A 13933-nucleotide genomic window follows, 5' to 3' on the forward strand; every position below is an offset into this window, starting at 1 on the left:
GGGTGAGAGAAGGTATTTAGGGCCAGACATGGTTCAGAAGACCAATGAAGCTATTGAGAAGATTCGAGCAAGAATGCTTGCTTCGCAGAATAGACAGAAAAGCTACGCTGATCCTAAGCGTAGGAATGTGGAGTTCTAGGTTGGGGACCACGTGTTTATGCGAGTTTCACCATTGAGAGGGGTGAGGATATTTGGGGTAAAGGGCAAGCTGAGCCCTCGGTTTGTTGGACCTTTCGAGATCTTGGAGAGGATTGGATAGGTGGCTTATAGGTTGGCCTTGCCACCGTCACTGCCAGGAGTTCATAATGTATTCCATGTCTCCATGTTGCGGAAGTATGTTTCAGATATAACACATGTGCTGAAGTATGAGGATTTGGAGTTACAGACAGATTTGTCTTATGAAGAGCGACCAGTTCAGATTTTGGACCGGAAGGACAAAGTTTTACGGAATAAGACAATTCCGTTAGTTAAAGTGTTGTGGAGAAATAGCAAGGTTGAGGAGGCGACCTGGGAGTTAGAGACAGCGATACGAGATTAGTATCCCGAGTTATTCAGGTAAATTTCGAGGACGAAATTCTCAGTAGGAGGGGATAGTTGTAACGACCCAAAATCACTAATATGGCTTAAGGGCCTTGACTAGTGTGTCAAGAGGGCATAATTGGCTTATGTGTGAATTTATTGATTTAATGCATGATTACATGATAAGCATGCTTGTATGATTATATGAATGTAAATGTGATTAAATGTTATATCTCTGAGAACCACATTATTATGTGGGTAGATTTGTAGTGTGCGACTTGAGGCGATCCAAGGGAGCTAGATAGTAGGAAAAGTCACAACGGGGCTTAATATTTGACTTTGGATAAGTCAGGGGTATTTTAGGTATCGGGTTGTTATTTAGACTAACAGGTTATGGAAATAAATATATGGAGATATATTTGAGGTTAGGAAGTCTAGGCGAGAATATTGGGGAAATTTGCCGTTTTGCCCTCAGGGACGTTTCCAGTACCCCGTGCCTCGGGATTGACTTAACCGGCTAGGATGAGATTAAGTTAATAAAAAAAAAAGGGGAATAAAACACAAAACGACCTCAGCTCTTCTTCTCTCTTCTCTTCCTTCTTGTTTCACTTTCAAGAAACCACAGAAAATCTAAGGGAAAATTCAACTCGAAATCTCTGTGATTGAGCAGAATTCATGAAGGTTTAGCTTAGTACTCAGCTAAGGGACACCCAACCAGGATCAAGGTAAGAATTGAGTTTGTTTTTGGGAGTTAAAATTCTGAGTTTTGGCTGAATATTGAGGTGTTTATGGTTTTAATGTTTAATGATTGAATTAAGCTGAGAAGCTTGGATTTTAGCTCAGGAATTTGTCAAGGAAGTGGTTCAGCAGAAGAGGTAAGCTTCAATTCGTAATTTAGAGGTTTAAATTCTAGTTTTGCATGACTGGTTTTGGTGTTTTGAGCTATTGGGTTTCAGAAATCAAAAATGGAATTTTAGTAGGTTTTTGGGCTGGATTTCTGTTGGGTTATGTTGTTAGAGTCATGTTAAAAGTCTTGTGATTAATGGGTTTTGAATTAGGGAGCTTTGGGATGGTTTTGGATGAGGTTTAGATGCTAGAAATGGTGAATTTTCTGGGCATGAAGGGAAGGGCCGCGACTCTGTTCTAGAGCGCTGCAGCCCTAGGATGCAAAGGAGCCAGGGAGGCTCGACCAAAGGGAAGCGCCGCGACGCCCAAGGGCAGGGCCACGGCTAGGCTTCAAGGGCCGCAGCCCTTAGGTACATTCTCAATCATTTGGGGATTTTAAGCACGGGAATCTGGTCTAGGGTGCTCGGGATCGATTTTTGCCACCATGCTTGGTGGAATTCGATGTCCCTGAAGCAAGTTTTGTATCCGGAAACCCTTATTTGAATATTAATGAAATCCAATACCTTGGTTGTGACTAGGTGTTAAGGCTAGGGCTCGAGAACAGATCGTTCTCGAGGAGCGTCGCTCGTAATCAGTGAACGCAGAAACTAAAGGTAAGAAAACTACACCTGGTTTTATATCTGTAATGGGACTAAGGGTTCCCTATTGTGTATGCTTGAGAGGATGGTATTATGCCATGTAAATATTGAACCAACGACCTAAGAGTGCCAAGGGTTACACTAGCGCACAGGGCGCGGCTTGGCCACTGGTAGCTGAGGACAACTTATTATGCACTGAGCTCGGTTTAAGCGGGCCAGAGTCAGTGGGGTAAACAGAGGGTGCAACCTAAGTTGTCAACTCTGACTATTATGTGATCTGACTATTATGAGACCTGAATGTTATTTGTAATTAGCTGCATCTTTGATTCTGAGTATGTGCTGAATGGTCAATGTGGAATATTTGATAATTGATCGTGCTTAAAGAATTGACTTTCTGTTATTGTTGTTTGTGTTGCACATTATGTTTTCTTGTTGGGCCTTGGCTCACGGGTGCTACGTGGTGCAGGTAAAGGCAAGGGCAAGCTTGATCAGCCCTGACTTGGAGAGCTCTGCGAGCTGAATGTACATGACCAGCTGCTCAGCCGCCACGGTTGAGGTTTAGGCAGGGACGTGAGAACCATAAATGTCTATTTTGCCTTGTTTTGGCTGATAGTTGTCTGTATTTTGGAGATTCTGTAAATTAACTTTTAAACCCTACTTCACTTGGGATCCCATGTATATAAAACTGTTTAATTATATAAAGTGAAACTTTTGAGACCAAAACCTTTTTAAACCCTAGCCATATATGTTTAGTGACACGTTTTTAAATTAATGACTTGATTAGCAAGTTCTGCACCTTTATAAGTACACAATGTAGTGGTCTTGGCTATCCAGGGTGTTACACCCCAAATCCAATAATTCCTGTAACTGAACATTCAATTCTTTCAGTTCTGCTGGTGTCATTTTGTAAGGTGCCTTGGATATTGGTTTTATCCCAGGTACTAATTCTATAACAAACTCGATCTCTTGATTCGGTGGTAACTTAGATAAATCTTCATGAAACATACCCAAAACTCACAAACTAATATGGTATCCTCTAGTCCAACGGTTTCTATAATAGATCTATAACCTTCAACACTGAGATCATCAAAATGTGGGGTTCATCTATAGCATCCACAATCAAAAAGAGATCCCCTCCCCGAGGCTTAAAAGTCACCATTTTCTTTTAACAATCTATGGCTGCCCCATACTTGGATAACCAATCCATAGCAAGTATTATATCAAAATCATCCATTTCTAACTCAATCAGATCCACTACTAATTCTATACTAACCACCTTTACAGGTAAAGATATAATTCACCTCCTAAAGATTACTAATTCTCCGGTAGGTAACAGGGTTCCAAACCCCACAACATACATATTACAAGGTCTACTAAGTTTGTCTATCACTTTACTAGATACAAACAAATGAGTAGCCACTCTTTCTCTTTGGATCAATGGAGCCACCAACCCTACTAGATCTAGTAAATGGAGGAGTCTTCCTCCGAGCATCGCGACTTGTGACACCCTCTCTCTCCATATCTTATTTGCTACCCCCTCAGCTGTAAGGTCCTTCTCTACCACCTGAGCATAAGTAGTAACTCTAGGCACATATATGATTCTCACATCATGGCTATCATAGAATTCAGCCCCGAACAAATCTTTCTTTCCTTGTGACGTCTGTTGGCACTAAGTCAACAACAAACTTAGCCAACCTATCAAACTTTAAGGAATATTCAGTCAGATCCACTACTAATTCTATACTAACCACCTTTACAGGTAAAGATATAATTCACCTCCTAAAGATTACTAATTCTCCGGTAGGTAACAGGGTTCCAAACCCCACAACATACATATTACAAGGTCTACTAAGTTTGTCTATCACTTTACTAGATACAAACAAATGAGTAGCCACTCTTTCTCTTTGGATCAATGGAGCCACCAACCCTACTAGATCTAGTAAATGGAGGAGTCTTCCTCCGAGCATCGCGACTTGTGACACCCTCTCTCTCCATATCTTATTTGCTACCCCCTCAGCTGTAAGGTCCTTCTCTACCACCTGAGCATAAGTAGTAACTCTAGGCACATATATGATTCTCACATCATGGCTATCATAGAATTCAGCCCCGAACAAATCTTTCTTTCCTTGTGACGTCTGTTGGCACTAAGTCAACAACAAACTTAGCCAACCTATCAAACTTTAAGGAATATTCAGTCATGATCATATTGCCTAAAACAAAACTAGTAAACTCATCCACCTTTGTAGTTCGAACTGGGCCATTATAATACTTTTTCATTAAATATTTTCCAAAATTCTTCCCAACTCATTGTGGCAATATTCCTTGTCTGGGTTACAACCTCCTACCATACTCGGACACCTTCTATAACATATAATTGGCATAAAACATCTTATCATTACTCACCACCCTCATAAAATCCAGGATGGAATTAATAATGCCCACCACTGTTAAGCTCTAAGTGGATTTGGGCCTCCCTAAATAAAACTGCAAATTGTTGCTTCCAGAACCTCTCATACAATGGTTCCAATCGATTTCATATTTTAGGTTGCACTACCAATGGTACCGGTGCAGGGATCACATGTTGTGCAACATTCTATGACGAAATCTATTGCCTCAACTCTCTTATCTCTTCCTCCTGTCTCTTTAATCTAGCTTGCACATCAGCGAGCATCTTCTCCGACCACTTAGGAGCTGGCTGGGGTTCAACAATAACATTCTTCGCCTCTACATTCTTGCCACAGAGTCTAGTTGATCGCCTCGGAAGCATTATTTCCAAATACTTCTTCAATCAATTACTCCAGCTTATCAAGCAATGATAAGAACCTCAAAATCATCTCATGGTCAAAACCAAACAAAATGCAATTCTAACAATCAACAATAATGCTCATAAGCATATCTGTCCTCTACGGTCAAAACCAATCAAAGTACAATTTTCACATCAACAATAATGCTCATAAGCACGTATTTCATATCAATATATCAAGCAAAGAGCCTTGCCCTACAATATATCATGCTCCCTATTCTAGCATGAAGATAAGGAAATATACTTCAAATAAGTAGTTAAACATATATTCAACCCATTACCCATTGAACCATGAGTTGAGTCTTCAGAAGCAAGTGTACATGTTTGATTAGTCATTGGGAACCATAGAACCTTGGCGGCTCTAATACTAAATTGCAACGCCATACTATTCTAGGAGTGTTACCTTGTGTGTTTAAAATAGTGCTTATCTTGTCAAGCAAGATATTTTGACCCAAAAGTGTCATTTAAAAATAAAATAGTAAACTAATACACCAACATTTGATAAAAAGATTCAAATCATTTCATTAAGTTCATAAAACTTAGATGGGATCCCATTTAGTTTAAACAAAACAAGATTACAACTTTTTCTTCACAAAATGAGTCGACCTAAGCGACAAAATTAGACTTTTGACTCAAGTCCATCAGATAACTCAACCCCGTAGGTCAAGTAGGTTGAACATGTACACACTCTCGCCAAGCTCTCGAACTCATGGCTGGCCTATCTTTCCCTTGCCCTTACTTGCACCATAGAGCACCCTTGAGCCAAGGCCCAGGAAGAAAAGTCCCACAAGGCATAATTAATAAGTACTCATGTATAACAATTCACATGATTAATAAACCATAAACACATATGTATCAGCCATGTAATTAACAAATCGCATAATTCATAAATCATAAACACATATATCTCGACCACATGAACATTCAACATGACCTATGTCGATTAAGGTGCATCACCAAGCACCATGTGTTACGCCCTATGCTGAGTGAGTGCGTAACCAAGCACAACACTTACAACCTATGCCAAATGAGTGCACTCAAATATCGGCCTTGCCATTACGACCTACATTCCACATGATCATAGCTGAATACAGGCCATACCGATGAATCACAATCAATTGACTACAATGCAAACAAATATGCAATAATGGTACACAACCCTAGTTCAATATTATTAATACAGTCATAACTGCTTACCTATAGTCAATTAAGTTAATAATAAGCATAATGAACAAAGCATGAAGTAAGCGTACACAACCCAAGCTAATTTATATTTCAATGATACAATCATGACCATTTACAAATACAATAGGGCCAATGCCCTCTCTATGTGCAAATGCCAACTTTTCTTACCTGGATTCCAGCAATGTAGTTAGTACTGATCCAAGTGCGATCTCCTTCAAGTGTCCTTAAATAGCTAATTCTCTATGTCTTGATTCATATGATGAAGATGAACTTAGCAGTTTCTAATTCCCTTTTTACGGCTTGATTTATCTTAGTTCTTAGGAAAAATTTAAAGAAAAATGATCATCACCTTAACTTTTGTAAGGAGGTATAGAAGAAGGAAGAAGAACAATTAGAACGTGAAATGGAAGACACTAGACAACTAATGGTCAACTATCACTAAAAGGACCAAACTTCCCTTCTATGTAATTTCCTTTCCTTTATCAATCTCAGGGGTAATATAGTAATCTTACCCATATTTCCTAGTTACCACTAATATCCAATTACTCAAATAATATCCATAAAGTATACAATTTCCAATATTCACTTCAAGAAAAAACATTTTCAATAAGACCGAAAAAGTATTATCAAATATATACCATAACACTTTTTTATGTGTTAAAGAAAGCGGTGTTATAGTAGGTCGGAGCACTTTGCATAACATTTATCCATCGTTATAGACATGTGTTATGGTATAGCCTACGATAACACTTTTGTTGTGTTATTTTAATAGTTAGATAAGTATTTCATTATGCTATTTATAAGTAGATTATATAACACTTTTTTGTACTTATAAAGTAGTGTTATGATACACTTTATAATAACACACTTTCTGCATTATAGAAAATAGTTTGCATAACATAATTTTATTCTTATAAACCAGTGTTATTGTAAAAGATACAATGACACATTTTTTGTTTTATTCTAATTATAAATTATTATTATATAAACATAATTTTATGAATTATTATTATATAAACATGTACATTATAATTATTTTTTATTTCTTTAATTCAAACCCGCTTCATTTAATATACTTAAGACACCCTTAACATTGTACAAATATATTTTTGAGTACCAATTATATGGTTCATATCACATATAACTAAATAATTGTGTCAAAATACATTCAAGATTATCTAAAAAACAATCCAAAAGTCTTAAGATATTCAACACTGTCTAATTAACATAAACAAAACATTCTCACAATGGTCAACAAAATAGTCTTAAACAATTATATATTCAAAAGTAAAGGTGGGAATTCATGATCTTCTAAATATCAGCACACCAAAGCCTTCCAAATTAGATTTTCTTTTGCACTTCACTGGTTGAATCTGGTAAATAAAGCATAAAAGAAAAACTAATGAGGTCATGAAATACCATATCATTCATCTAAAACAGTCAATAATATCATGACGCGTAACCAAATTTACAATAATCATGGATTGCATATTGGTTAATGTTGAACAAGCATTTATGTAATCAAGTAACTAAATAAATACATCTTGGAATAACCTTTTGAGAAAGTCATGCAACTGTTGAACCAACTACTTCTCGTATAGTAAGTATCGCATAGTTAGGACGAATTATCTATCACACACCAAGCGAGATATCTATCAATATAATCAAACCAATTCAAGCAAACACAATTTATTTGTAAGAAGACAATACATAATTCTAGATAAAATCTGACATTATTTCCCATATAAAGGTTACCTAACCATCTATCAATACTAAGTAAAAAAATTCAAACACAATAATTTTTCTTCCTTGTATCACCGCAACACACAAACAAATTTTCCAAAACCTACTTCTCTAAGCCACATAAGTTTTCAACCTTCCGTTATCACCGCAACACACAATTTTAATCTCAGAACCTACTTCTCTACGAATGAATATTTAAGATATTCAAACTCCTCTAACATTTGTATGATATTATTAAAAGAGTTAAGAGAACATACTTCCGTACCTCTTGCAATTAATAATCAAGTTAATTAACTTTCCAATTCGATCCACAATCTAAAGAATATAATCAATACCTAAAAGATTAATACAAAATTAAAATTAAATGATACAATAAGTAAATAAATTCATTCATATATTAAATTTTGGGTATATATGGTTATCATATTATTAATTTTTCTCTGAATATATATTTTGTAAGAATATAGTCCATGGTCATATTCTGCATTGCTCATATATGGCTTATAAATATAAAAGCTGCTTAGTGGCCAGAGTTTAGGAACTTTTCCAACCAAACATGTTATCAAAATGGCACTTTTCCAAGCCAAACATTTATCAAAGTTAGAATTATATAACAAAAGACTTAACAAACTTAACCTTGCTTGTCATAACAAAAATATCTAACTTAACTACTTTCTCTTACAATATAGCTTTATAAATATTTCTCTCTCTCTCACTCTTCTTGTTTATAAGATCAATGGCTCAATGTTGCATATTAAAAATTGGAAAAGACAAAAAAAGTACATGAGTAATCTCAATCAGGGAGTACATTACAGCAGTAAAAGTAATAACAAGGACTCAAATGTTGAAGAAATCATTCTTTAATAATTGATATAATCATGAGTAACCTCTGTCAAAATTTGAAGTTCTTGTTTCTAGCATATAACAAACATATTGTTCAATAGAAGAAGATTAACAAGCAAAATGGACAAATAAAAAAGGACATATTCATAATTGAATTTCAAACCGGATAGTAATGCAGCCATAATGTTAACTGAGGTAAGCTTATAACAGATTATGAAACTTTCTTTCCTTACACTTTTGTAGAGATTGTGTGGTTGTATAAAATGATTAAATCTAGTATGTATGCATTTTGTAATGAAACGGACAAAATAGTTAAAATTGTGGACCTACATCATTTATATACCCCATTGGAAGGGATCTATTAGATTTTTCTCCACCGTGATACGGTACTAGTTTAACACAACATATGGGCATCAACCTAATTGACTTCGAATGGCTTAGCCTTAAACTTTAGTACCTTTTTTTCTGATATAGGACAGTGTCACTTTGATTTGAACTAACTATGGATATAGCTTGCATTGGTTATAATTTAGAAATTGTAAAATAAAAGTAAAACACAAAAAACTTAAAACCATAAGTGAGAAGCACCACACCACTGTGAACAAAGAAAAAGTCAGCAATAATGTAAGTGAAAAAGTAGACTGGGCCATTTTATTTTAAGTTTGCCCACCGTTCAAAACTGAAGGAAAAGGTAGCTATTATAAGAGAAGAGTGTCAAAAATGGAAAGCTCTTGATTTCAGTGGTGGAGTATCTATCTATATCTACTTCAGCAAAATCCTGAGAGAATATCTCAATCTGAATCCACTGTTCTACCACTAAGAAAGCTGAAAACTTACTGGAGATTCCTCTTGATGGCTGGGCATTTACTGCAAATTTGCAAATCTAATATTTTCCTCATTTCCAATTTGGTAATGCAATTCTGGCTAAAAAACTTCCCACCATCAAATGTTCCTATTCGAAGAGTACAAAAGTTGAGACATACAGTACATTCAATAATATTTGGAAAGAGAATTTCCCATTCTACAAAGGGATTAATAAGCCATCTTGGGCAAAGTTGTAACACAAAGGAGTAAGTGGGAAACTAATCGTTCAAATTATACAAAAAAAAAAAAAAGATAGTGTAAAAATATGCAACAAATAAATGTCTACATGAAACACAGAAGAAAAATGGCAGGAGCTATGAACTCCCCAATTTTATTTTATTTTTTAAAACAAAAAACTCCTTTGGAAATTGGGAAAGCAATGAGGTATTAAGTTAATGTTACCTTCATCATCAAATAATGATATCAAGATTGCCAAACAGACACATACACTGATATCCTCCCCTGGGCATGGAAAACACTAGAACACATTAGAAGATATAAATGGTGTGAACTAGCATTTTTGATAAGGATAAACATCCTTACTTTGATATAAAACACTGAATTAATTATGAGAAGGAGCAGCCAAAAGAATTATAAAAAAAAAGAGGGAAAACAAAAAACAATGGATTCTAGACACGTCTCATAATAATTGGACCTTTTTATTAAACTTCATGGAGACAAGACTGTCACAATAAAATTATCTAGCAATATTTTTATCTCATTTTCTTATCATTACCAATATAATAAATTATAAGCTTTTGTAACTATTCTCTCGAAACAGCACCACATTCAAAGCATCTTTCTTTGTAATTAAATTAACACTAATCTGACACCAATAATAGACACCTCAATAAAATAATTGATTAAGGCTGCAAATGCAGAATTCTTTTGTTGAGCCCCAAAAAATGGATTATCATTATTATTATTATTATTACTAATTTTTCACTAACCACCTCTCTCACATAGAAATATTTGTCTATTTGAAAAAGGGTATCTTTCCAAACCTGAACTCCACTACATTACCCTTTTTTTTTCTTTCCTTTTTTTTTCCATTCACAAATATAATTTTTATAAGTAGGTGAGATTATATATACACAAAGCTTTTTGATTCAATGGGCCTAGTCAGAATCTCACCACTGCCAACTTGGTATTCTTTTCATGTTCTTCAGTATTATTTAAAATAGTAAAATGTTTTAAAGAGTTAGTTCTAACTTTTAGCTTCTAGCTTCTATAACCTCTGCCAAATTGATTTTCAGCTCTGTTAGGCTAAAAATAAAAAAAATAAAAAGAGGAACTGAAGCTTTTGTTTTGGGGGTAATCTCTAAAAATTACAGAGGCCAAAAAAATATGACAGAAGCCTTTGGCATGCCTTAGTAATCAATGGTGGTCATTATCTAGATGGTATCATCATAGGAAGGAGCACCATCACACTGTACTACATAGTATCATCAGCATTCCTTTGTGATTAAATAATAACATTTCATACTTCCAAACAGGCCCCCCTATGTGATCGCTGCCATCACACACACATAAGAGTACTTAAGAGAATGAATTGGATAAAATGATCTCTGTAAATGTACCAGAGATATGAGACTTTATTATTTATAGCTGAATAGTACAAAGATACAAAGAGAGGGAAAAAGGAGCTGGAAACCAAGAAGTGATTAACAGAAAACTAACCACACTAATTAACTAACTATAACTTAACCTATATTACAGTTAGAACTAACTAACTACATGTGCTAAAACTTAAGCCCAAGCAAAACAATCAAAACCACCCATTTTGTTGGGATATTTAAGCCAAGACAAAACAATCAAAGTGACTCCTGACTTAAAGGGTGGTGATAAACGATTTTGCAGACAGAGATCATCCTCTGCCTATGAGGATTCTCTTTCACTTTCAAATGGCCGGGCTAAAGTAAAATTAAGTTGTATACAAATATACAATATATATATAACACAATCAAAATGGCAATGGCTTTCTCTCTTAGAGTGATCTTAGTGGGCATTGTGGTGGTTGCAATGACTGCAAATATTTGTTGTGCAACAGATTACAATGTTGGAGACTCAGCTGGGTGGAATACTGGTGTTGATTACACTGCTTGGGCTAAGGGCAAGACTTTCAAAGTTGGTGACACACTTGTGTTCAAGTATGCAGTTGGAGCTCACAATGTGATTGAAGTGAATAAGGGTAAGTTCGAAGGCTGCAAAGCGACTCAAGGCGTGCCTTTGACAAGTGGAAAAGACAGTGTTGTTGAGGAGCTCTGGACCTAAATACTTTATTTGTGGTGTTGATGGTCATTATGATTTGGGTCAAAAACTCACTATTACTGTTTCTTAATTTACACAATATGTAACTGTAATTTTTTTGACATTGAGCATAATAATAATATGTGATTTTCTGTTTCAAAAAAAATGGCTGGGCAACCAATTCTTTGATGTCATTGTCGAATCCAATGGTGCTTGTTCAACAATGACAATGGTCATGGAGGGGCCTGTAGTGGAGAACTTCCTAAACTAAAGTGATAACTTAACAGTGACTTAACTTACAAGGTCAAATGAGAGAACACAAACAAACAAAAAAATCAATACATACTTACAGTAAAGCAAAAAAAATAGAAACATAAGTAAGATAGTTGAGAACCACATTTTACAGTTATGTCATGTCTCATGTATTATTAACAGATACCTGAATAGAAGAGCCAATTATATTGATAGCTGAAGGTGTATTGTTGAGCTCATTTTCCAACCTCAATCTAATAATCAGTGGAGCAATTTTTCCCCATACCAACATTTTCTATAGCAACATAATTTAAAACAAAATAAAATTAATAATTTTAGTAAATTAGTAAAAATATAAACAATGAAGCAGATCTTTCTTTTATTTTTCCATTTTCTTTCTCTCCACCAATTCTTTTGCATCCCTCTAATTTTTTTCATCGAGCAATTTTACTGGAATTGCATTAATTGCAAAATATAAAAAGCAAAATACAAAAGACACATGACATTATATGATTAATACAATTTAAAGAAGTACACATATATACTAAAATGATCAAGTCCCATCATTTTTTATGACTTTGCAGTAATAAATAAGCAGTTGAATTCAACTGGGGGTCAGAGAGTCTAAACTTGGTAGATTAATTAGAGACCAAAATAAAACAAAACTATAGCTAGTGTGTTTTGCAAGTTAAGATTACTACAAAGATGATGTTAGAAAATGAAGCACAGTATAATAATAATCTTGGTTAATTATAAAATATTGTTGAAGATATGTTTATAAACTCAAATTTGTTACTAAAAGGGAAGCATCAATTCAGACATTTCAGGGACGAGCATCGAAAGAAAAAAGAAAAGGTTAAAAATACTATACTCCCCAAAATTTAGTTTGTAATCTAAAGTAAAATTATATATATATAGCACCTTTATTCATTAGTTATCAGCAACGAGCGAGCTGGTGAAGGAACCTTTGTTTGGGGATCAATTCGAATGCTAAAAAGCTTGATGAAGTGCTATTTAATTAAAAGTGTTTTCTACCAGGAACAAATCACAAGTATATTACCAAAATATATGATATTCAAATAAATATATAAACAACGAAAATAGAATAAAAAAATATTTGGTTACCTCACTGGACCGAGAAGCAGAGATGGACTGAGTTGAGCGATGACGATGGAGGAAGAGAGTCGTCGGATCTTCCCTGTTGAGAAACTCGATGGTGTATCGATCCACAGTCGTGCAGAAGTCGAGCTGGCTTTTTAACGAGCTTGCATTCCCAAGGAAAATGGCAGAGAGAAATTGAAAGAAAGAAATTGAAACCCAAAACGGCGACCCGGAAAGGTTTATGGATAGGTAGGGGATCGAAAGAAATTGAAGAAAAGATGAGCAGTTCTTTGTAGCAGATTCAGGAGATGCTCAGTTGAGTTAACGGGATGAGGTGGGAGAGATGGAAAGGGTTGAACTCTTGTAAAGTTAGACCTGCGAAAATAAAAGGAAAATAAAAGTTCCCAGAAATTAATTAGCGGGCTTTTAGTTTTTGTTTGTTAAAGATGAAAAGCGGAAGGAACGAATCATTTGGAGAGAAAATTGCAGAGAAGATAAAAAGAATGGTAGTTTGGTAGGAGAGAAAATAAAGAAGGAAAAAAAAAATGTAAAGAAAAAAAGTGGTGGGGTAACACTGAAAATTTGCTCTCCAAATTGGAGAGAAAATATAGAAAGGAAAATGCTGTAGGCTTTGTATGACCATAATACCCTTATAAATTGACTTAAAAAAAATTTAAGAGTATTGTTTTTGATATATTATTACTAAAATAAATATTTTTAAATTATATTTTTTACCTTAAATATAAATATTTCAACACATAAGTACTACTTAGGTTTATTTAAATTTGTTTTTAGATTTATTAAATTATTATCATTTTAGCTATAAAAAATAATTTTATAAAAGCACATATTATCAACAAAAACAATATTTCATATGTCATAAAACATA

At 34.7% G+C, this 13933-nt stretch overlaps 1 protein-coding gene across 11 annotated transcripts; it reads right to left on the bottom strand.

Annotated features, from left to right (window-relative positions):
- Positions 1-7097: 7097 nt before the first annotated feature.
- Positions 7098-13621, bottom strand: LOC133796136 (uncharacterized). Of its 11 annotated transcripts, XR_009875412.1 has the most exons (7): positions 13069-13620; positions 12131-12238; positions 9844-9903; positions 9415-9529; positions 8000-8049; positions 7546-7620; positions 7098-7364 (listed from the first exon to the last, which is right to left on the bottom strand). XR_009875412.1 is itself a non-coding variant. In XM_062233621.1 (6 exons), exons 2-5 carry the CDS (start codon positions 12233-12235, stop codon positions 8025-8027), a joined length of 321 nt encoding a protein of 106 aa, XP_062089605.1. In that variant the 5' UTR covers positions 12236-12238; positions 13069-13620; the 3' UTR covers positions 7098-7364; positions 8000-8024. The 11 variants fall into 11 exon arrangements, 2 of the variants coding, with proteins under 2 accessions (XP_062089605.1, XP_062089611.1); XR_009875418.1 differs by lacking the exons at positions 7546-7620; positions 8000-8049 and adding an exon at positions 12865-12933 and having other exon boundaries at positions 13069-13621; XR_009875415.1 differs by lacking the exons at positions 7546-7620; positions 8000-8049 and adding an exon at positions 12865-12941 and having other exon boundaries at positions 13069-13621.
- Positions 13622-13933: the final 312 nt, after the last annotated feature.

The sequence above is a fragment of the Humulus lupulus genome, chromosome 1 (assembly GCF_963169125.1).
Source record: "Humulus lupulus chromosome 1, drHumLupu1.1, whole genome shotgun sequence".
Lineage (NCBI taxonomy): Eukaryota > Viridiplantae > Streptophyta > Magnoliopsida > Rosales > Cannabaceae > Humulus > Humulus lupulus.